Here is a 23,668-nt window from a genome sequence, read left to right as displayed (position 1 = left end):
CTGGTTTTAGGGATACCGGAGGGGAAACCCTGAGACCGCTGGAAAACTCGTTCTCGGCTGCCAGTCGGCCTGTCTTGAAGGTGGTCTGAACTTTCTCACTCCAAGCCAGTCGTGTGGGAAGGGACACTCTCTGAGTCTCAGTTTCCTCATCTGTCAACCTCTTGGAGCTTGTCCCCAGTGGCTCCGAAAGCCAGTGGGAGGCAGCGCGCTTGGCAAAGGCCTGGGCGCGGGGCCTTGGCGCGCTTTTGCCGGATCCTTCCGGCCACGGGCGGGGCGAGCCCAGCAGAGCAGAGCAGAGCCGAGGGGCGGTGCCCGGGCCAAGGGGCGGAGGCAGGCGGCTCGGGCTTCCCTCCCGGGACGCTCTTTCCTTCCTTCTCTTGCTCCTCCTCCTGCCTCTCTTCGCTCCGCCTGCAAACGCGGTGGGGGCTGCTCGGCCGCCAGGAGCAGGTGAGAGCTCGGAGCTTGGGGGTGGTGGTCTGGGTGCCCCGGGTGGCTAGACCCCCCCCTCGCCGGGCGGGGACAGCGGAGGAGCGCGGAGGCGACGGCGTGAGCGCGCAATCGGGGTCCCACGCCCCGTAGCTTTCTGCCCCGGGGTTAGTATAAGGGGCGTCTCCTGCCTGTGAGTCACCGGGACGGGGCTGGGAGCGCACGAGGAGACACGATTCCTCCCCACCCCTCAAAGCACACTCACCCCGCCACCCCCCAACACACACACACTACTAGATTAGGTAAAATGGTAGCTAGCACCACCACACACCGAGACTGTGCCCCTTTCTGGGGAACCTGGGGAAGACGTCGAGGCAAACCTCCCAAGGATTATTGAAAACGGGCGCCCTCCTCACCATCCAGCCCCTCTTCTCCACCGAGGTCCCCTTCCCCGTCACTGCAGAGAGATCTGCAAGTATCAAAGGGGGCTTCTCTACCCCCAAATTAATAACAAAGTACTCGACGCCCCTCTGAGTTCCCATTATTCAGCCTCTGCCTTCTGGGACGCGGAACCCCTCTCCACCTGCGCTTCACTCCTTTCCTTCTCTCCTTGGGTCTCCCTGACTTTTGAAGGCTGAAAGGCTGAGCCCAGATGGGGAGGGGCGGCCAGCGTAAGCTCGAGGCGCCCTGCAGCTCCCATCCCCCAACCAGAGATGTGACCCCTCCTCCCAGATGGAACTTTCGAGGGAGCCGTTTGCTCCTGGAGATTCGGGGGTGGGAGAGCCAGGAGATTTATTTGGAGCCTTGGAAGGGGAGAGGGTTGGCTGGTGTTGGCCTGGCCCAGTCCCCCAGGCGTGAAGAAGGCGGGGCACTCCTTGGCCGCGCCGGGTCCACGCTTTCCCTTCTCGGGAGACACCTCTGTGGCTGGGGAGGCCCCTCCGAGGAGTGAGTGACCAGGGGGTCTGGGAATTGGTGGCCAGGTAGACGCATTTGAAGGCTGTGGCCGATGGCATTCTCCCCACACACTCTCCCATCGGACTCCCCAAACCGGTCTGGGTGGCACTTGAGGCTCCCAGGCCAAAGGAGACCTGTAGGGGGAACTGGGCTTGTTTCAGCTTGCTGCAGAGATGAGATTACGCGAACTGAGTTCTGGGAACATCCCGAGTTCAAGATGTATGCCAGAGGCAGCTTCAGAGAGAGAATGTGGGGTCGTGGGATTAGTCCCCTCCTCAACTTCCGCTTCCAAAGGGTTTCTTGTTTTACACAAGGGAAGTAGCAGAGAATGTCTAGCTGGGATGATTAAAATGCACTTTAATTTATATAGGAGACCCTGTACAGCTTAGTAGTAAATAAAATTACCCCCTGTAACTAATGCAATTAGCACGTGGGATAGTCAATGTGATAAATAAACGTGGTGATCTCTCAATTAATTTTGGCCACGTGGACAGAATCTTTTAAGCATTTGTACTGTAAGTCAGGAGGTCAGTTTAAAAGGAGAAATGGAAAACATATCTGTGTCCAGCCAGTTCTGGGAAATATAAAATAAGAATGATTTTTTTTATATTTGAAAACTCAACAAGGGTTAAAAAATATATCCAATTTAACCAATTGCCTTTATTAAAAATAAGTAAAAATTGTGTGAGATTGGGACACCCCCTCAAAATTCCAAGCAGTTTAGTTAGGGTATAATTATTGTCTGCCCCCAAGGCGCAGCTCTCCTAAGTGGGGATAGACTTACCTGCAAGTAAATAGATGATGATGTATGGAATGATGGAATTGGGAGCCAACCTGCACAGTAATAAAGAAGAGAAATAGGCCAAGGCTGTCGTTGTACAAGGAAAGCTTTCGAGGGAAAATAAAAGGAAATGAGATTTGAAATAGTGTATTCAGCTTTCTTGCTTTCTGTGTATTTTCAGCATTTTGTCAAGCTAAAAAATAAATATAAGCTGTCAGAGATAATACTGTTAACATTTTATCTTATTTTAAAGTATCATAAACATCTTTTCACATCACGAAACAGTCACACTATCATTTCAATGACTGAATTTATAATTATTTAACCCATTTTCTCCTAATGGAAATACAGTTAGCTCCTTTCCAATGTTTTGCTGGTCATTACATGTTATAAACAGGGAGGAAATGCATGGCCTTTTAGTACATTTTGAGATACCTGTTGGATTATTTCCATCATGTTCCTGGAAGATAAATTCCTGGATTGAAGTGTGTGCAATCTGAAATTGTTGTGAATATTGCCAGGTTACCCTCCATCTGCATGCCCGCCATCAAGGTATGAGGATGGTAGAAGCTCTCGTGGAACCACTTGGTTGAAGACCACTAACAGCTTTTGTTTCCTCTGGTAACAGCAAGAGACAGGACATGAGACACTGGACCGTGGGCTGGAGAATTTACTGGTAGGAGAATTCATCCCCAAAGAGATTGAAGTGAGCTTCAGAATGGCAAAAGAGGAGCTCCGGAGTATCTCAAGAAACTTACAAGAACTGCAGAAGAAGCTGTCTGTGCTGATAGACTCCTTCCAGAATAATTCAAAGGTCAGTTTCCAATCACTGTGTATAATGGAAAATCCCAATATAACACTAGCGTAAACAAGATCGAAAGTTATTTCTTTCTCCAGTAGAAGAAATTTGGAGGTAAGTCAAGAATCTTTCTGGCTTACCACCCTGCCATGTCTATGCTGTGACCTTCAAACTCCTTGTCTGCGATGACTCAAGAGCATCAGCCATTGTATCCATGTTCCAGGCAACAGGATTTGAGGAGAGGGGGAAAGAGATGTACAAGCCACCTCCAATTTAAGGAGATTTCCTGGGAGTCACACACAACACTTCCAATTATATCTCTTAAGCCAAAATTGAGTCATTTGCCACTAATGGCAAATGCAGTTCTTTAGCTGGATAAAGAACTCTGTGCCACAGATACCATCCTTTTTGTTTGTTTGTTTGGTTCGGTTTGGTTGTGATTTTTGCCCTATCTGTTACCCTGAAAATGAGAGACAAAAGCCTACTTCAGATTTGAGTTCAGTGTTCCACTAGGAATCCAGCTCCAATAGAAATATGACGTGAGCCACATATGTAATTTAAAATTTTTCTAGTAGCCACATTTAAGAAGTAAAAAGAAATAGGTAAAATTAATTTTGGCTGGGCACGGTGGCTCCCGCCTGTGATCCTCACACTTTGGGAGGCTGAGGTGGCCGGATCACTTGAGATCAGAAGTTCGAGACTAGCCTGGCCAACATGGTAAAACCCTGTCTCTATTAAAAATACAAAAATCAGCAGGAGTGATGGTGAGCGCCTATAGTCCCAGCTACTCAGGAGGCTGAGGCAGGAGAATCACTTGAACCCGGGAGGCGGAGGTTGCAGTGAGCCGAGATTATGCCACTGCACTCCAGCCTGGGTGACAGAGTGAGACTCCGTCTCCCAAAAAAAAATTATTTTTAATAATGTTTTTATTTAACCTAAGATATCAAAAATATTTCAACATGTAATTATTTATACAAAATTATTAATGAAAAAATGTTCTTGAGACATTGTACCTTCTTTTTCGTACTCCCTCTTTGAAACCCTGTGTGTGTTTTACACTTCTAGTACATTTCAATTTGAGTTAGCCACTTTTTAGGTATTCAGTAGCCACTTAGTGGCAATGGGACTTAAGATAGTATGTTGTTTTCTTGCATATTTATCCTTGTTGCTTTCTTCTATATGTCTTTCAGCATTTTGTCAGGGAAAAGAGCTTTCAGAGATAATACTGTTAACATTTTGTATGTCATTCTAGACCTTTTTTCTATGTAATATACCTATAAAAATACATATGTATATGTAACAAAATGAACTGTTTTGTGATGTATTTTTGTTGTTTGTATTGGATAGCGCAGCGGAGCTACTTGAAGAGATGCTTCTTTGCAGTCTACAACAATAAATTCTGGACTTGCTCCAGAATTTATCTGGCACTCTCTGTGGATTTACCAAGCTATTTTTAAATTGGACAAGCAGCTTTCTTGCCAGCTGGCGGGGACTCTTGTTATTAAAAGTTAGCTCAGTAAGAAGGGTCCTCCTCCCATTCCACATTTACAGCTGATTCTCATTAACCCTGGTAGTTATGTTCTATAAAGTTACTGCAGACATTGAATTAGCACATACCAAACCATCGCTCCTCGGGGAAATACAGGATTCGGTTGCTGTGGGCCTCTGTCACAACATTTTTGTCAACTGATCAGTACATAACCTCGTTTTCTGTGTATTTCTGTTTAAAGACATGTTAGTATATATTGTTGATCATTAACATTGAATGATCCAACAGGGCCGACAATGGTACTGTGACTCACGTCTTAAAGCTAATCACACAACGTAAGACACATTACAGCCTTCTCATGCTTAGAAATGCTAGAGAACACTTCAGCACTACACTTGGGGACCATTTTCAACGGTAAAGTCACCAACTTAAAGCATAAACATGGCACTAAATAGACCACTATGACCCTCGTTTAAAGGACGAAACAGGAAGGCTCAGTGTCACCTTGCTTGACCTCAGCTGGGAATGTACATGGTAGGTGACTCCGTCTTTTGCTGTTGTGGACATGTCCACTAATGACCCCAAAAGCACTGTGGGCCAAGCACGGTGGTTCACGCCTGTAATCCCAGCACTTTGGGACACCGAGGCAGGTGGATCCCTTGAGCCAGAAGTTCAAGACAAGCCTGGCCAACATGATGAAACCCCTTCTCTACTAAAAATACAAAAATTAGCTGGGTATGGTGGCATGTGCCTGTAATCCTAGCCTTTTGGGAGGCTGAGGCACAAGAATCGCTTGAACCCAGGGGGTGAAGGTTGAAGGGAGCCAAGATCACACCACTATACTTCAGCAGGGTGACAGCAAGACTCTGTCTCAATCAAAACAAAACAGGCTGGGTGCGGTGGCTCACGCCTGTAATCCCAGCACTTTGGGAGGCCGAGGTGGGTGGATCACAAGGTCAGGAGATCAAGACCATCCTGGCTAACACGGTGAAACCCCGTCTCTACTAAAAATACAAAAAATTAGCCAGGCGTGGTGGCGGATGCCTGTAGTCCCAGCTACTCGGGAGGCTGAGGCAGGAGAATGGCGTGAACCTGGGAGGCGGAGCTTGCAGTGAGCCAAGATCACACCACTGCACTCCAGCCTGGGTGACAGAGCGAGACTCCGTCTCAAAAAACAAACAAACAAAAAGCAAAACAAAAAACACTGCCAGTATTCATTTTGAGGTTACAAATAAATTGTAGTGAGGAGGCAAATTTACAAATATGGAATTGTGAGTAACAAGGATTGACTGCATATTTCTTGGCACTGACTGTATGCCAAGCACTGCACTAGGCATTCACCCTGGCCCTGCCTGAACTTCGGTAATAGTCATGTTCACCTGTTTTTTTTTTTTTTTTTTTTTTTTTGGATTTTTAGTAGAGACAGGTTTCTCACCATATTGGCCAGGCTGGTCTCCAATTCCTGACCTCAGGCAATCCACCCACTTCGGCCTCCCAAAGTGCTGGGATTATAGGCATGAGCCACTGTGCCTGGCCACCAGTGGTTTTAGATGGTCCTGACCCTTCGCCCTTCTCCTGGTAGGAAAAGATAATGAATGGTTGATTGTTTTTTGCATTCTCCTACCAGGGAATTTGCCTGGCTCCTGAATCATCCCAGGTGGATGGAGCCTTCATTTTCTCAAATACTGGCCACATTGTCCCTACGTTAGAAGCCCACTGCCTTTGTCTGACCTTGGGCAAGTCACTTAGGCTCACTGAATTTCCATCTCCTTTTTAAAAATTATTTATTTATTTTTTATTGAGACAGAGTCTTGCTCTGTCTTTCAGGCTGGAGTACAGTGCTGCAATCATGGCTTACTGTAGCCTCGAACTCCTGGTCTCAAGCAACCCTCCAGCCTCAGCCTCCTGAGTAGCTGGGACTACAGGTGCATACCAGCATACTCAGCTAATGTTTTATTATATTTTTTGGAGAGACAAGGTCTCTCACTGGTCCTTGAGGCTGGTCTCAAACTCTTGGCCTCAAGCAGTCCTCCTGCCTTGGCCTCCTGAAATGCTGGGATTACAGAAGTGAGCCACCACGCCCAGCTACCATCTTCTCTTTTCTAAAATGAGCAATGCCAGGCTCAGAGGTTTGTTATGAAGATTATCTGAGATGCTGTTTAAGGCTTTAGCACAGAGCCTGGCATGTAATTTTGTCAGTCTGTCTTGGCCTGGCCTTCCTCTGCTCTGCAGTGCTGCACTGTACTTGTAGAGTCTAGATTGGATAACCTGTGTGTCTACCTCCAGGCTGGTGATGGAAAATCACAGTGCATGTTACTGAATAATAACCTCTCCCACTTTCCACCTTTCCATCGCATCCCCCTCTGTTGCCATGAGAATGAAATGTTAATTGCTACGTTCTACCCCCCGAGTTTAAATAGTGTTAGGTCGTTCTTTTTTACCTACCTCGTAGCATTGTAGGAAGAAATAAATGAGGAAATAACATGGGAGGCGCTTAAAGCAGTGCCTGGCACCTGAGTGTTTAATGAATGTTCTCTGTTATTATTAGGTGTGGTTGAACCGTGTCCACCCCTCCTGGGACAGACTGGCTGGAGCTCAGCTGTACTTCTTGGGAAAAGACAATTGCTGGGTTTAATCGTCTGAATCTTGGTCTCTTTGCATATCCGAATGACTTTCTCTTTGATTATAGAGCCCAGACTCAGAAAAGACTAAGAATGGCGGGGCGTAGTGGCTGATGCCTGTAATCCTAGCACTTCGGGAGGCCAAGATGGGCAGATCACTTCAGGTCAGGAGTTCGAGACCAGCCTGGCCAACATGGTGAAACCCCGTGTCTACTAAAAAATACAAATATTAGCTGGAAATCGCCTGAACCTGGAAGTTCCAGAAGCGGAAGTTGCAGTGAGCTGAGATCATGCCATTGCACCCAGCCTGGACAACAGAGCGAAACTCCATCTCAAAAAAAAAAAAAAAAAAGGCTAAGAAAAAGGTGGATTCCTTAAGGACTGAAATAGAACAGTCTTGCCTGTTTCCTTTTATATCCCTGTGCCAAACTGTCCCTAAGTCCTGTGTATTCCTTCTTTTGTCATTCCACTTTCACACCCATCTCCTCCTCCCCCTCTGCTTCCCTCTGTGCCGTCAGCCTGGACTTGACCATCAGTATATCTTGCCTGATTTCCTGCAAATCTTTCTCCCTGCCTCTTGCACATGATTGGTAGGTTCATATTTCTTAAATCATTCCGTTAATCATGTCATAGTTCTGCTCAAATGACAGCAGTTTGTTCCCTGTTTTTTTCCCCTAGATGAAATTTAAATGAGTGCTGTCTAGCAGAAATATTATGTAAGCCACATATATAATTTTAAGTTTTTTAATAGTTATATTAAAAAACATAAAAAGAAACAAATGAGATTAATTAATTTATTTATCTATCTATCTATCTTGAGATGGAGTCTCGCTCTGTCGCCCAGGCTGTAGTGTAGTGGCGCAATCTCGGCTCACTGCAGCCTCCAACTCCCAGGTTCAAGTGATTCTCCCGCCTCAGCCTCCCAAGTAGCTGGGATTAGAGGCATGCATCACTCTGCCTAACTAATTTTTTTTGTATTTTTACTGGAAACGGGGTTTCACCATGTTGACCAGGCTGGTCTTGAACTCCAGATCTCAAGTAATCTGCCCACCTCGGCCTCTCAAAGTGCTGGGATTACAGGCGTGAGCCACCGTTCCTTGCCAGAGATTAATTTTAATAATACATTCTTAATTTAGCACGATATATCCAAAACACTGTAATTTCAACAGGTAATATAAAAAAGTATTAATGAGATATTTTGCATTGTTTTTTTCATACACTTAGAGCACATCTCAATTCCAATGCCAAATTTTCACTGGAAATATTTAATCTCAATTCAGATTTTATAAAACTTACAATTCAGTGAAATAGATTCGCATACCCAACCTATTTGAAACAGACTTAAAATTTTTCCAACAACTGAATCAAGTCTCAGCTTTAAAATTTTAATTAAATTAAATTGGAAATCCAGGCCATCAGTCACAGGAGCATTCCAAGTGCTGAATGGCACAGGTGGCCTGTAATGGACAGCCCAGGGGTAAGCCAGCAAGCCTGGTGTCCTGGTGTCCCAGCCTCACAAGCTCCTTCCACTGCACAGCCCTTCCCTCGCCAGCACAGCACACTCACTGGTGTACTGCTGCCTCCCTTTCCTGGAGAGCCAATCTCCTCCTCCCCACTGTGGTTCTTTTTATTGTAAGGGTCAGGTGACACAGGGAGCATCAAATAAGGATGCATATGGATTAGAACTGGAAAGAAGTCAGGACCTGAGACAGCGCAAGGGACCAGCCCACATTCTGTGTGGTGACTCCCACAGCCCCTCCGCCTGTCGCTCACTTTCAGCTGCCCCAACACAGCAGGATCTCACTGGACTCTGATGATGGAGTGTCCAGGCTAGGCAGTGCCAGCTCCGAGGTGATTCCTGCTACAGTCATCTCTGGCTAGAGAAGTGAAATAGCACGCTTTTGGGTGGCTTTTGTCAGAATGGTAGGGTAGCAGGAGGCAGTGAGGTCAGTGAGCATTATGCCGTCCTGTGGCCTGGCAGGAAGTGAAATTGGCCATGCCTCGAGAGTAATTCTTAGGAGACCATGCTGAAGCCCAAGACCTACGGCTGTGGCTTCTTGGCATGGCCTCTTCTATTTAAACAGGATGCGGCTTGTACTTTAGCTCTTTCAGCATGAACCACAAACCCCTCCTGCCTTCCAACTCGCCCTGAAAATCCCACTGTTTAAATCACTTGGGTAAACTCTTCTTCCTAGGCGGCACATGTGTTTCGGGGACCTGAATTATGTCTTCTTTTCATCTGCTGGCCTGCAAGGCCCTAGGGATGAGGCTCAGGAAGGACCAGTTATGGCGGAAGGTTATGTACCTTTCGAATGAACAGGATCTAGAATGCCAGTACTGAGGAGAGAGAAGGCATGGAGCCTAAGGAGGAGAGGGGGAACCCTATCTTTGTGGATTTGCCTATGGCCAGCTCTGTGTTAAAGCAGTCTCCCTCCCTTTAGTCAGATCCAAAATTCCTTTTGCCTGGTGAAGGAAAATAAACTATTTATTAACACAGCGTAAACTTGTATTAGTCACATTCTGTGGCCAACTGTGGTAACCAGGTTGATGACATAAAAGTATTTTTACTTGATGTGGCAGCTATTGCAAGCATTGGCCATTTTGAGTCCAAGACCTTAGCCCTTTGCTTTTTTTTTTTTTTGCAAAGGAGACTTGCCGCCAGGCACGGTGGCTCACGCCTGTAATCCCAGCACTTTGGGAGACCAAGGTAGGCACATCACCTGAGGTCAGGAGTTCAAGAACAACCTGGCCAATACAGTGAAACCCTGTCTTTACTAAAAATACAAAAATTAGCTGGGCATGGTGGGGGAGCCCGTAATTCCAGCTACTCGGGAGGCTGAGGCGGGAGAATGGCTTGAACCCGGGATGCGGAGGTTGCAGTGAGCCGAGATCGTGCCATTGCACTCCAGCCTGGGCGACAAGAGTGAAACTCCATCTCAAACAAAAAAAAGAAAAAGAGACTTACTCTGTCACCCAGGCTGGAGTGCAATGGCACCATGTTGGCTCACTGCAACCTCCGCCTCCCAGGCTCAAGTGATTCTCATGCCTCAGCCTCCCTAGTAGCTGGGACTACAGGCACAGGCCACCACGCCTGGCTGATTTTTGTGTTTTTTAAAAGAGTCTGGGTTTCACCATGTTAGCCAGGCTGTTCTTGAACTCCTGACCTCAGGTGATCCGCCTACCTCTGCATTCCAAAGTGCTGGGATTACAGGTGTGAGCCACAGCGCCCAGCCAGGCCTTAGCTTTTAATGCTGAGATTTTGCCACTTGGAGGCTGTAGGACTCTAGACAAAGTGATTAGCTTTTAATGCTTAATAATAGACAAGTGATTAGCTTTTAATGCTGAGCTTGGCTTTTAATAGACAAGTATAGACAAGTGTTTAGCTTTTAATGCTTAATAATAGACAGGTGATTAGCTTTTCATGCTTAATAATGCTTTTAATAATTATTATAATAATGTAATATAAATATAATATAATACATATAATTATATACATATTATATAGAATATATAATATATTTATATTATATTTATAATGTAATATGTAATTAATGCTATGTTAATATTGATAACTAATACTAATATAATGTATAACTAATATAATAATTATATAATAATAATTATAATTATAATAGAATAATGCTTTTCATAGTAATACTTTTAATGCTTAATAATAAGCAAGTCATTAGCTTTTAATGCTAATCACTTTAATAATGCTTTTAATAATGATAATGCTTTTAATGTTTAATAATAGACAAGTGATTAGCTTTTAGTGGTGAGATTTTGTCACTTGAAGGCTCTGCGACTCTAGACAAGTGATTTAGTTCATTGCTTCTCAAACTTTAATGTGTATGCACAACACCTGCAGAATCTTGTTTAAAAGACAGAGTCTGATTCATCAGGGACTGAGATTCTGCATTTCCTTTTTTTTCCCGTTTTTTTGGAGACAAGATCTCCCTCTGTTGCCCAGGCTGGAATGCAGTGGTGCAATCCATAGTTCACTGCAGCCTCAAACTCCTGGGCTCGAGTGATCCTCCCGCCTCAGCCTCCCAAGTAGCTAGGACTGTGGGTGTGTGCCGCTATGCCGAGCTAGTTTTTAAATTTTTTGTAGAGATGGAATCTCGCTCTGTTGCCCAGGCTGGTCTCAAACTCCTGGCTTCAAGCGATCTTCCCTCCTTGACTTCCCAAAATGCTGGGATTACAGGTGTGAGCTACACACCCAGCCAGATTCTGTATTTCTAACAAGCTTCTAGGTGATCCAAGTAGCTAAGCCTGTTTGCGTCTGAGTGGCTTCAACTATGAGAACCTCAGCTGTAAAGCTGGAGGCAGATGGTATGTACCTTACATCAATGCACCCATATGCCAAAGAGGTCTTCTGAAGAGTGTGTGTTTGGCAGGAGAGCCATGACTGGGTCTTTCCTCCTTTCACAGGACTTGACCTTGGGTGGGGACCTCAGACTTGCCGCCTGCCCACAGCTGCCTAAGATCGCTGCCTGGGTGACTCATGTCTTGGGAGAAGTCTTGTTGTAGTGACTTTTTTTTTTTTTTGAGATGGAGTTTCGCTCTTGTTGCCCAGGCTGTGCAATGGAGTGCAATGGCGTGACCTTGGCTCACCACAACCTCCGCCTCCCGGGTTTAAGCGATTCTCCTGCCTCAGTCTCCCGAGTAGCTAGGATTACAGGCGTACACCACCATGCCTGACAAATTTTGTATTTTTAGTAGAGACGGGGTTTCACCATGTTGGTCAGGCTGGTCTCGAACTCCCGACCTCAGGTGATCCGCTCGCTTCGGCCTCCTAAAGTGTTGAGATTACAGGCGTGAGCCACCGCACCCGGCCTGTAGTGACTTCTTAATGCATGAGCCTTCTGGCTTTACAACCTCTGGTTGTAATTCTCACAGCTTGGGCAGATCCATTCAACCTGGGGTTCCGATGTGGTGCTTAACCCTGGCTCTTCATCCTTTGCCCACAGATGGTGGCCTTTATGAAGTCTCCAGTGGGTCAGTACTTGGACAGGCATCCATTTCTTGCCTTCACCTTGATCGTGTTCATTGTCATGTCAGCTGTTCCTGTGGGATTCTTCCTGCTCATCGTGATGCTTACGTCCCTGGCTGCTCTGCTGGGGGTCATCATACTGGAAGGTAGCCTGTTCTGTCATTCACCCCCTTGGAAAATAACTCAATTGGGAGAACAATACTTTTGGGGCATCTGCCATTTTTAAATTTTTTTAAGAGGTGGGGTCTTGGCCGGGCGCGGTGGCTCAAGCCTGTAATCCCAGCACTTTGGGAGGCCGAGGCGGGCGGATCACAAGGTCAGGAGATCGAGACCATCCTGGCTAACACGGTGAAACCCCGTCTCTACTAAAAAATACAAAAAACTAGCCGGGCGAGGTGGCGGGCGCCTGTAGTCCCAGCTACTCGGGAGGCTGAGGCAGGAGAATGGCGTGAACCCGGGAGGCGGAGCTTGCAGTGAGCTGAGATCTGGCCACTGCACTCCAGCTTGGGTGACAGAGCGAGACTCCATCTCAAAAAAAAAAGAGGTGGGGTCTTGTTATGTTGCCCAGGCTGGTCTCAAACTCCTGGGCTCAAGTGATCCTCCCACCTCAGCCTGACAAACTGCTGGGATTATGGGCATGAGCTACCACACCTGGCTGTCTGCCATTCTTGTCAAAATCACATCAAGCAAGGCAACTTATCAGAGTAGGTAAAACATGGACTCTGGAGTCTGCATTCAAATTCCACCTCTACCACTGTGATTTGGGGCAAGTGGTTTACCTCTCTGGGCCTCAAATTCTTCATATGTAAAACAGAGATGTAATAATACAATCTCAAAAGGTTGTTGTGAAGATTGAAACATATGGCTCCATAAAGTCCTTAGCACAATACACAATACATGGCACAGAGTAGCTTCTCAATGAATGCTAGCTATTATTGTTAAGCAGGGAGGCTGTTCATTCCACAGTAAGTTACTGGGTACCTACTGCATGCCAGATGCCTCGCTAGGTACTAGAGACCACCTTCACCCTTTTTCCTGAAGTTCCACTACCAACAGTCAACTTCTCCCTGTATTCCTAAGTTCAAATTACTGGGAAAGCAAATCTGATTGGCTCACTTTGCCTTTTCAAATCAGATCACACACCACAGGCAAGTGGCCAGAGAGATGGTGGCCAGTGGGTCAGGTGATCACTTCCGGTCCATTCCATGGCTTCCCAGAGCTAAGAGCACCCAGGGCTGTTTATTTGCCCTAGGGACAAAGCAGTTTACACTTGAAGGAAAAAGTAGGCATGGTCAGTGGATGAGCCAAATACAGCCTGGCAGAGTGGTTTTTGAGTAAATGTTGAAGGATAGATGGGTGAATGCATGAATGAATGGGTGGAGGAATGAATGAGTACCGTAAGAAAGGAAATTTACAGAGAAAGGAGAGAGCCATTACATTTTGGTGGTACCATGCAAAGCTTTACAGCAGACAAGACTTTAAAGATGCGTAACAACTTTGCCTCAGGGTGGGCAAGGAAGGGCCTTTTGGACAAGAGAACAGCATGTGCAAAGCCTCTAGAATAGTGGTTCTTGAAGCTGAGTGTATTTAAATCTTTTTGTTTTTCTAGATGGAGTCTCGCTGTGTCGCCCAGCCTGGAATGCAGTGGCATGATCTCAGCTCACTGCAACCTCTGCCTCCCGGGTTCAGGCAATTCTCCTGCCTCAGCCTCCCAAGTAGCTGGGATTACAGGCATGTCCCACCATCCCCGACTAATTTTTGTATTTTTGGTAGAGACGAGGTTTCGCCATGTTGGCCAGGATGGTCTTGAATTCCTGACCTCAAGTAATCTGCCCACGTCGGCCTCCCAAAGTGCTGGGATTACAGGTGTGAGCCACTGCACCCAGCTCTGAGTGTGTATAAATCTTACTTCCTTTATCAAATTACCGACTTTGAATCTCTTGAGACCAGGAGTTCAAGACCATTCTGGGCAACATAGCAAGATTCCCCTCTATCTCTTTAAAAGAAAAAAAAGGAGGCCAGGCACGGTGGCTCACGCCTGTAATCCCAACACTTTGGGAGGCTGAGGAGGGCAGATCACCTGAGGTCAGGAGTTCGTGACCAGCCTGGCCAACGTGGTGAAACCCCGTCTCTACTAAAAATACAAAAAATTAGCTGGACATGGTGGCAGGCACCTGTAATCCCAGCTACTCGGGAGGCTGAGACAGTAGAATCACTTGAGCCTGGGAGGTGGAGGTTGCAGTGAGCCGAGATTGCACCATTGTATTCCAGCCTGGGTGATAAGAGTGAGACCCTGTTTCAAAAAAGAAAGAAGAGAGAGAGAGAGAGAGAGAGGAGGGAGGAGGGAGGGAGGGAAAGGAAAAAGGAAAGAAAGAAAGAAGGAAGTGGTGTGTGTCTGTAGTCCCAGCTACTCAGGAGGCTGAAGTGAGAGGATCGCTTGAGCCCAGGCAGTTGAGGCTGTAGTGAGCTATGATTGTACCACTGCACTCCAGCCTGGGCAACAGAGCAAGACTCTGTCTCTTAAAAAAAAGAAAAAAAGAGAAAGAAAATGCAGACTTCCAGGCCTCATCCAGAGAGTGCTATTTTAGTAGGTCTGGAGTGGGGTTTAGAAATCTGAATTTTTCACAAGCTTCCTTGATGCACCTGATTCTGATGCAGGTGGTTGGCACCACACTTTGAAAACCACTGATCTAAAATTTTGCAAATCTTTATGAAAAGGCAGCACATCTGTTGATGTCCTCTTCCAGCCTTTTCAGGGTCCCTCCCTGAAACCATCATTGTAGCTGTGGGAGGAGTACTGGGCTAACTGACCACTCGCAAAGCAAAGGGAAGGATGTCAGCCGTACGATACTTGCCATGTTATTTGTTCTTCATGATCTTTTCCTTGTACTTTTTATTCTTTTCCTCCCATGGACCCCACATTATGAAAAAATGTATTTTCCTTGGACGTATTAGATGGTAATTCATTAATATTCCCATTCAGAATGGGAATGGTATATTAAAATGGCATTTTAAATGCTCCATAAAAATGACCAATCAGACCTTAAGATTAAAATGTGATGGTTGACAGGCTGGATTTTCAAGGATGCCATCAAAAGCTGCATCTAGATTTTGCTTTAGTCTGCATGACCTTTTTTTCTTATAGCTTGTAAGTAAGTGTAAATAATGGCATTTATTATGCAGTTTGAGACATTGGAGATAATTTACCTCCCCCAGTACAGCCTTGGCTGACTCCTCAGGAGGATCCCTTTGGAAGTTCATCTTTGACCTTGAGGATAAAGGGATCTCAAACTCCAACACCTACGGGCAAGACAAAATGAGCAGGCTGGTTGTGGTGGCTCACACCTGTAATCTCAGCACTTTGGGAAGTGGGTGGATCACTTGAGGTCAGGAGTTCAAGACCAGCCTGGCCAACATAGTGAAACCCCATCTTCTCTAAAAATACAAAAATTAGCTGGGCATGGTGGTGGGCGCCTGTAATCCCAGCTCATCAGGAGGCTGAAGCCAGGAATCGCTTGAACCTGGGAGGCGGAGGTTGCAGTGAGCTGAAATCACGCCACTGCACTCCAGCCTGGGAGGCAGAGCAAGACTCCGTCTCAAAAAAGAAAATTAAAAAAAAGACAAAATGAGCAAAGCGGCCCATGTGTGATGCAGTTTGGGAACTATGGGGACTGGAAGCAATGGGAGGGCCAGCCAGTTGCTGCCATGGTTCGATGCCCACTCAGGTGCCCATATCGCCTCCTTTTTTTAAGTGATGCCAAAAATCTGGGTTTTTGTGGGAAATCTCCTTACTTTAATAATCTGAGTTAGCTGACGTTATTTTAAATGCACTGACCCTGGGGTCTGCCACTTTTCAACCTGTTTGAGATGAACACTTCTCCTAACCACGTTCTCCTCCTAGGATTGGTCATCGCTGTGGGTGGCCTCTCACTGCTCTGCATCCTCTGTGGTTTGGGCTTCGTGTCACTCGTCATGTCGGGGATGATGATAGCATCCTATGTAGTGGTCTCCAGCCTCATCAACTACTGGTTTTCTCCCAGGTAAATACATGTCCATGGAATAATTTATTTTTTTAATCTTTCTACTTTTTTTTTTTTTTTTTTTGAGACAAGGCTTCACTCTGTCACTCAGGCTGGAGTGCAGTGGCATGAACATAGCTCACTGCAGCCTCAACCTCCCAGGCTCAAGCAGTTCTTCTGCCTGAGCCTCCCAAGTAGCTGGGGCTACAGGTGCATGCCATCATGCCCGGCTAATTTTAATATTTTTTATTTTTTGTAGAGACAGAGTCTTGCTATGTTGCCCAGGCTGTTCTCTAACTCCTGGGCTCAAGCAGTCTTCCTGCCTCTGCCTCCCAAAGTGCAGGGACCACAGGCGTGAGCCACCACACTCTGCTGAGTAATTTAATCTTTGCCACTTGAGGGAATTTTCACAAATAAAACCGTAATCCTAGTTGATGTCGAGAAGGAGACTTGTAAGACCCAGGTGTTTCTCGTAGTTCCCCGTGTATGCCAGGCATCACATGGAAATTTACCATGGAATTTTAAACAAAGCAATAGCTGTCATTTTCCATCAGGTATACACATTTCATTGTCATAGCAACTCTATCAGTATTATTGATTCCTTTTAAAAGATGTCCATTTAATTTACAAATGTCAAATTAGGTGGTTTTCTTTGGTGGGGTGGGGCGGAGAGGCACAGGAGAAAAATGACCCACCAGACATGTCTGTCACCCAAAGCGGTACAGCATGGGAGCTGTGAATCTTCTGTCCCCAAAGTCTGTCGATCCCCTCTGCTCTTGAGAATGTGAGTTTCTCACTAACTAAGTGTGAGCCTCATGTTTGAATATATAGATTTTTGTTCCTACAATATGGCTCTTCAATGCCAGCTACTTCATCTGGGGCATCGAGTCAAACAACAGCGATCTACTTAAATGCTGGAGGGAAAAACCAGCTATGTTGGCCTTACTGGGAGACTCTGTGTTTGTCTATAATGTGCCACCCACCTAAGGGATTTTCAAAGGAGATTTATTTTAATGCTTTCTTTTTGTCCTGTATGTTGGTTTTAGAATCTAAGTCCCAAGTTCATCATACTTCATTTAAGCTCCTGCTACGTTGATGATAGTGCTAGTGAGCACTTGCTCTGTGCCAGGGACTCTCTTAAACACTTTCCAGGCCTTATCTTATGTCATCCTTACAATTTAGCCCCTTTCTATTATAAGGAAAATGAAGCCAAGTCCCTTAAGCTGAGAGTAGCACAGAAGGGACTTAAATCCAGGTCAGTTAATTCCAAAGCCCTCTTAATCAGGATACAGAGTGACTTTCTAAAACAGGAGTTGGCAATTTCTGGAAAGGGCCAGATAGCAAGTATTTAGTAAGTAATACAGTCTCTGTTGCAGTTAGTCAACTCTGTTGCTGTAGCATGAAGGCAGCGCAGACCAGGAAGTAAATGAATGGGCATGGCTGTATTCCAATGAAAGTTTATTTACAAAGACAGGCAGCTTGCTGGATTTGGCCAACCATTGTTCCGTAAGAACCGATATCCTGAGTTCTGTTTTTCTACCAAACAGCCCTTGAACTCCTTACCAAAAGGTTATCCTGTTATTATTCCTATGTTGAGAAATAAAGGGTGAAGTGGGTGTAATATAAAATTGCTCAAGGATGGCTCTCATAGGATTGCTTAATTGATATCCCTGGAGTCATATTCACCTTTTCATAAATCGCTTTGATCGCTCTTAGTCTTTTGTTTGTTCATTTGTATTTTACTTATAAAATGGGGTCTTGCTCTGTTGTCCAGGCTGTTCTCAAACTCCTGGCTTCAAGCAATCCTCCCCCGCTGGCCTCTCAATGGACTGGGATTACAGGCGTGAGGCACTGACTCACTCCCAGTCTTAAAAGACATGAAAGGAGAAATATTGGCCTATTTTTCACACTGAAGGTGATGCTTCTGAAATAAAATTCCTCCCTGTCTCTGAACCCTGCCATAATAGGGTAAGTTCTTAAAAATTATGCCACAGGAAGTAGCAAAATCGGACTCCCTACTTATCAATGAAAAAATTGAAAAAGAAATCCAGGATTTGTACGTGATCTCCTTATCCTCCCCTATTGCTGCCAACCAGCTGTTTCCACGTGGGCAGAGGTTCTTAAGCTTTTTGTTCTCAGGTCACTTTTTTACCTTCTTAAAAATTATTGAGGCCTCCAAAGAGATTTTATTTATGTAGTTAATTACATTAGTACCACTTTGGGAGGCCAAAGAGGGAAGATCACTTGAGGCCAGGAGTTTAAGACCAACCTAGGCAACATGGTGAGATCACATCTCTACAAAAAAATACAAAACTTAGCCAGGTGTGGTAGTGCATGCCTGTAGTCCCAGCTACTCAGGAGGCTGAGATGGGAGGATCATTTGGGCCCGGGAGTTCAAGGCTGCAGTGAGCTGTGATCACACCACTGCACTCCAGCCTGGGCAACAGAGTAAGACCCTATCTCAAAAAACAAATGAAATGAGGTGAAATATAAAATAAAATAAATAACATGACATAAAACTATATATAATAAAATAAATTAAACATAACATAAATTACATTAAATCAAATTAAATATTAGCTGGGCATAGTGGTGCATGCCTGTGGTCCCAGCTACTCAAGAGGTTGAGGAGGGAGGATGGCCTGAGCCTGGGAGGTTGGGGGCGCAGTGAGCTATGATTGTACCACTGCACTCCAGCCTGGGTGACAGAGCTAGACTCTGTCTGAAAAAAAAAAAAAAAGTATTAATAATTATTTCTTTTTTTAAAATTTTCTTCCTCACTGTTCCTTGTTCTGAAATAATGATTCTATTAGAAATCATAACATAAATTTTAAAAATATCTCTTCATTTAAAAGGAGCAATATTACCTGTTGATATAAATAACAAATTTTAATGAAAAGTAACTATATTTTCCAAAACAAAATGAAAGTTGTGAGTGGTATGGTTTTACATTTTACAAATCTCTTTCATATCTGCCTTAACAGTTGTCAGCTGGCTTCTCGTTTGTGTGGCTGCATGCATTCTGTTGTACTATGTTGTTTTGTTTGAAGTATCTGAAGAAGACTCAGCATCACTCAGTGTGTGGTTGGGAAAGGGAGGCTAAGCTGTTTTAAACGATTGTGGATATTCTATGATAGTACACCAAAACTCCATAAGTGGTAGTTTGTTAAAGGTTAGATAAAATGTGAAATTTTTTTTTTTTTTTGAGACGGAGTCTTGCTCTGTCGCCCGGGCTGGAGTGCAGTGGCCGGATCTCGGCTCACTGCAAGCTCTGCCTCCCGGGTTTACGCCATTCTCCTGCCTCAGCCTCCGGAGTAGCTGGGACTATAGGCGCCCGCCACCTCGCCCGGCTAGTTTTTTTTTGTATTTTTAGTAGAGACGGGGTTTCACCGTGTTAGCCAGGATGGTCTCGATCTCCTGACCTCGTGATCCACCCGTCTCGGCCTCCCAAAGTGCTGGGATTACAGGCTTGAGCCACCGCGCCCGGCCAAAATGTGAAATTTTTATACTCTATTTTATCGAAATCTGCAGGTCTATCTCACACTTCAAATTTATCTTTATCATGCATGATTTTGTAACTTTACCCATTGGTCATTGGGAGAATATTGGTTCATTGAGTCATGCAGATCTTCCAAATATACTTTGAAAAATTGCACTGTTCCCTTGTGAGAGAATGTGAATGAAAAAGGCCTGTAATTAGGTCATGTTATCGTGAACATAGTTTTCATCTGCGAACCCCTGCATTAGCGAATTCTTTTTTTTTTTTTTGAGACGAGTCTCACTCTTACCCAGGCTGGAGCGCAGTGGCTTGATCTTGGCTCACTACAACCTCTCCCTTCTGGGTTCAAGCAATTCTTCTGCCTCAGCCTCCCAAGTAGCTGGGATTATAGGTGTGCACCACCATGCATGGCTAATTTTTGTATTGTTAGTAGAGGTGGGGTTTCACCATGTTGGCCAGGCTGGTCTCGAATTCCTGAGCTCAAGTGATCCACCCGCCTCCGCCTCCCAAGGTGCTGGGATTATAGGTGTGAGCCACTGTGCCCAGCCTGCATTAGTGAATTCTTTATAACTCAAAAAAAGGATAACTCCCTCATTAAATGATCAAAAGCATGGAGTGGAGGGAAGAGGAGCTATACAATTTATTTCATGATTTAATGGAATTTTGGCCCTAAAACATGAAAGATAATATACAGCATAAATTTTTTAAAAAGGAAAGAAAAAGGGAACAAAACTGTAAGTTTCCCTTACATATGAAAATCAACTAAACAATATTAGATCAAATACACTGACTTGCGTCCTGTGTAGATCAGCTAGCCTCTGGGGGCGAAACCACACTGCTTTGTTATGGAGACAGCGAGACCTCCCAGGCCTGCAGCTTGGGAGAAGAAGGGGCCCTGGGTGGCTGTGTTTATTTGTAGAGCCACCAAATTCACTGCCCCATGTCATAATCTTCCAAACCAGCCTGAGCGTCACTAGCTTTCTTATATCTTTACTAAGAAAAGGAAAGGCTTCTTAGTTTTTTGTTATGAGGGAGGAATGGTTTAGGTGGCAAATAACGAGAAAAACCAAAGTAGATACTAGTTTAAACACACAGGGAACTTTTTTTATTGCTTAATGAAAAACTGGAGACAGCCCAGGGCTGGTGCAGCTGCTGTGTGATATCAACATACCAGGCACCTTTTGCCTTACTGTGTTGCCATCCTTAGCCCATTGGTTTCCTACCTCATGGCCACAAGATAGCTGCTGCAGCTCCAGGTGCACCAGCTACCTTCAAGGCAGGATAAAACGAGAAAAAAATTGCGTCTGACCCTTTTTACAATGTGAGTAAAATATTTCTCAGGACCTCTCATCACTATGCTTTCAGAAGACTTCATTGACTAGAACTTTGTCAGATGGCCACTTGTGTTAGTCTGTTTTTGCATTGCTCTAAAGAAATATCTGAGATTGGGTAATTTACAAGGAAAAGAAGTTTATTTTGGCTTATGGTTCTGCAGGCCATACAGGAAACGTGGTACTGACATTTGCGTCTGGTGAGGGCCGGGGTGGCTTCCTATCATGGTGGAAGGTGAAGGGGAGACAGTGTCACACGGCGAGAGCAGGACCAAGAGAGAGAGGAAGGAGGTGCCACACTCTTTTAAACAACCGGATCTTGCATGAACTCAGGGCAAGAACTCAGTCATTCCCCAAGGATGGCACCAAGCTATTCATGAGGGATCCACCCTCAAGACCCAAATACTCCCTACCAAGTCCCACCTCCAACACTGGTGATCACATTTCAACTTGAGATTTGGAGGGGACAAACATCCAAAGCATATCCCCACTCTAAGCTGGGAATGTTCAGCTGTGTCATCTTCTGTAGCATAAACTTGTAAGGAGAAGGGTTTGGGAAATATCTCCTGGTCGGCCAAACTCTGGCGTGTGCTGTGGTTTTCCACAGTGGGGTGTCAATGATGGCAAGGCTTTTTGAAATTCAAAGATAAACCATGGATCCAATTGAGTGAATATCAATAGCACTACTTCCTCTCTCACAGCCTTCTGACAGTCAGAAGGACTGAAGAAGACTGGTTTCTCTTCCTTTCCCCCCGATATGGTTTGGTTGTGTCCCCACCCAAATTTCATCTTGAATTGTAGCTCCTGTAATCCCTGCATGTCATGGGAGGGACCTGGTGGGAGGTAATTGAATCATGGGGTGGGTTTTTCCCATGGTTGCTGTTCTCGTGATAGTGAACAAGGCTCACGAAATCTGATGGTTTTATAAAGGGCATGTCCCTTGCACATGCTTTCTTGCCTGCCACCATGTAAGAAGTGCCCCTGATCTTCCTTTGCCTTCCACCATGATTGTGAGGCCTCCCAAGCCATGTGGAATTGTGAGTCCATGGAACCTCTTTTTCTTTATACATTACCCAGTCTCAGGTCTTTATTAGCAACGTGAGAATTGACTAATACGATCCTCCCCCCGAAATCCTTTCCATGGAAGGTGTCAAGAACTGAATCCCCACCCTGGCATGTTTTTTAGCTGTGTGGTCTTGAAACAGGCTGCTTGACTTCTCTGATTTCAGTTTTTGTCCATTGGTTAAATAGACAAAATAGCTACTCTTAATCTACCATTCTCACTGGGTTGTTGTGAGGACTCAGATAATTAAGAAAAACATAATAAATATCCAAATTAGAAGATAGAAAAGGGGCTGTAACCCTACTCCTAACCTGGTTATTTTAACTTCCTGTGTCCTCAGTTTCTTCATCTGTATAATGGGCATAGGCCTGGTGTGGTTGCAAGAAGCAGCTAAAAATAAATCAGGAAAAAGAACATCATGTATTCAGCTATGCACACTTCCAACGTTTCTCTTTACCGAAGACCTAGAGCTAACCATTTCTTCTTCTTATCCAACAGACCACTGACACAGCAAAACACCAGTGGTGACTTTCTGCCAGCCATGAAGTCTGCAGACTTCGAGGGGCTTTACCAGGAATGAGTGGCTGCTCAGAGGCCAGGCTTCTTTTCAAGTACTGCTGGATCATACTCACCCCTTGGGATTATGGCTCAGAAGAAGGGGGCTGGGTAGCAAGCACTCCTTGGCTGTGTCCTCTTGCTTTTTCACTTATTTGTAGGATCCTGCAGCAGCCAATTTAGGGATTGTGTTGTTTTTGTGTTGGTTCCCATGTAAAGAAGCAGCAGAGAAATGCGATGGTTCAACAGCTCACCCTGCCCCAAATATGCAGACTTGACCTTGGCAGGGTCCTGGGCTTCTAGACTCTAGCCCATTGAACCCAAAGCCTCAGGGCTTATGTCGAACGGTCCCATTGGGAGCAACAGTGGTTGTTTATAGTTTTTTGTTTTCAGAAATGAGGGCAGCTGTTAATTTTTTCACTCATGTGAAACAAGATGAAAAAGAAAAATCCAAAACAGAACAAGCCCTTCTGTGGTATTTGCTTTTTATCAGAAAGAACAGCAACATTTGGCCTCTCCAAGTTGGAAAATAGAGTCCAAATATAACTTTGTGGCCAAGAGTATTTTCAAAAAAGTCTAAAGGTGTAGTTTCCACGGTTACTGTTGAGTACTGTTAAGTGCTGTTAATCTTTTACATGTTTGCACTTGGTACTTTTGTATTGTTTTAAAGAGCTTGTCCTGTTAAGTCATTTCTTTCTTTCTTTCTTTTTTTTTTTTTTTTTTTGAGACGGAGTTTCCCTCTTGTTGCCCAGGGTACAGTGCAATGGTGCAGTCTCGGCTCACTGCAACCTCCAACTCCCAGGTTCAAGCAAGTCTCCTGCCTCAGCCTCCCAAGTGGTACCAGCCACTGTGCCTGACTAGTTTTTTGTGTGTTTTTTTTCTTAGTACAGATGGGGTTTCACCATGTTGGTCAGGCTGGTCTCGAGCTCCTGACCTCAGGTGATCCACCCGCCTCAGCCTACCAAAGTGTTGGGATTACAGGCATGAGCCACCGTGCCCAGCCTAAGCCAGTGCTAAAGGACTAAAAAGTAAAAATAAAACTTCCTACGGGATTTCCTAGTGGAATTATTGAGTGGTTTATTTGCTGTGGCATTTCATTCAATATTTATTTGAGTGGGCTTTTTTCCTTTACTCTTTT

General features: G+C 45.1%; 1 protein-coding gene across 2 annotated transcripts; it reads left to right on the top strand.

Moving 5' to 3' along the window:
• Positions 1-327: 327 nt before the first annotated feature.
• TMEM159 (transmembrane protein 159) lies at positions 328-22,979 on the top strand. 2 transcript variants are annotated; one of them, XM_033217791.1, is made up of 5 exons: positions 328-447; positions 2,790-2,975; positions 12,041-12,209; positions 15,965-16,103; positions 22,474-22,979. In XM_033217791.1, exons 2-5 carry the CDS (start codon positions 2,880-2,882, stop codon positions 22,553-22,555), a joined length of 486 nt encoding a protein of 161 aa, XP_033073682.1. In that variant the 5' UTR covers positions 328-447; positions 2,790-2,879; the 3' UTR covers positions 22,556-22,979. The 2 variants fall into 2 exon arrangements, with proteins under 2 accessions (XP_033073682.1, XP_033073683.1); XM_033217792.1 differs by having other exon boundaries at positions 359-447; positions 2,683-2,975.
• Positions 22,980-23,668: the final 689 nt, after the last annotated feature.

This window comes from Trachypithecus francoisi, unplaced genomic scaffold (genome assembly GCF_009764315.1).
Source record: "Trachypithecus francoisi isolate TF-2019V2 unplaced genomic scaffold, Tfra_2.0 Lachesis_group10, whole genome shotgun sequence".
NCBI lineage: Eukaryota > Metazoa > Chordata > Mammalia > Primates > Cercopithecidae > Trachypithecus > Trachypithecus francoisi.
The sequence above is the reverse complement of the archived record's forward strand: the minus strand, read 5'-3'. Positions and strand labels throughout refer to the sequence as shown.

Coding starts and splice junctions, on each gene's coding strand:
- TMEM159 (XM_033217791.1), top strand. CDS start 2,880: ATGGCAAAAGAGGAGCTCCGGAGTATCTCAAGAAACTTACAAGAACTG. Junction 2,976..12,040: donor CCTTCCAGAATAATTCAAAG/GTCAGTTTCCAA, acceptor CTTTGCCCACAG/ATGGTGGCCTTTATGAAGTC. Junction 12,210..15,964: donor GGGGGTCATCATACTGGAAG/GTAGCCTGTTCT, acceptor TTCTCCTCCTAG/GATTGGTCATCGCTGTGGGT.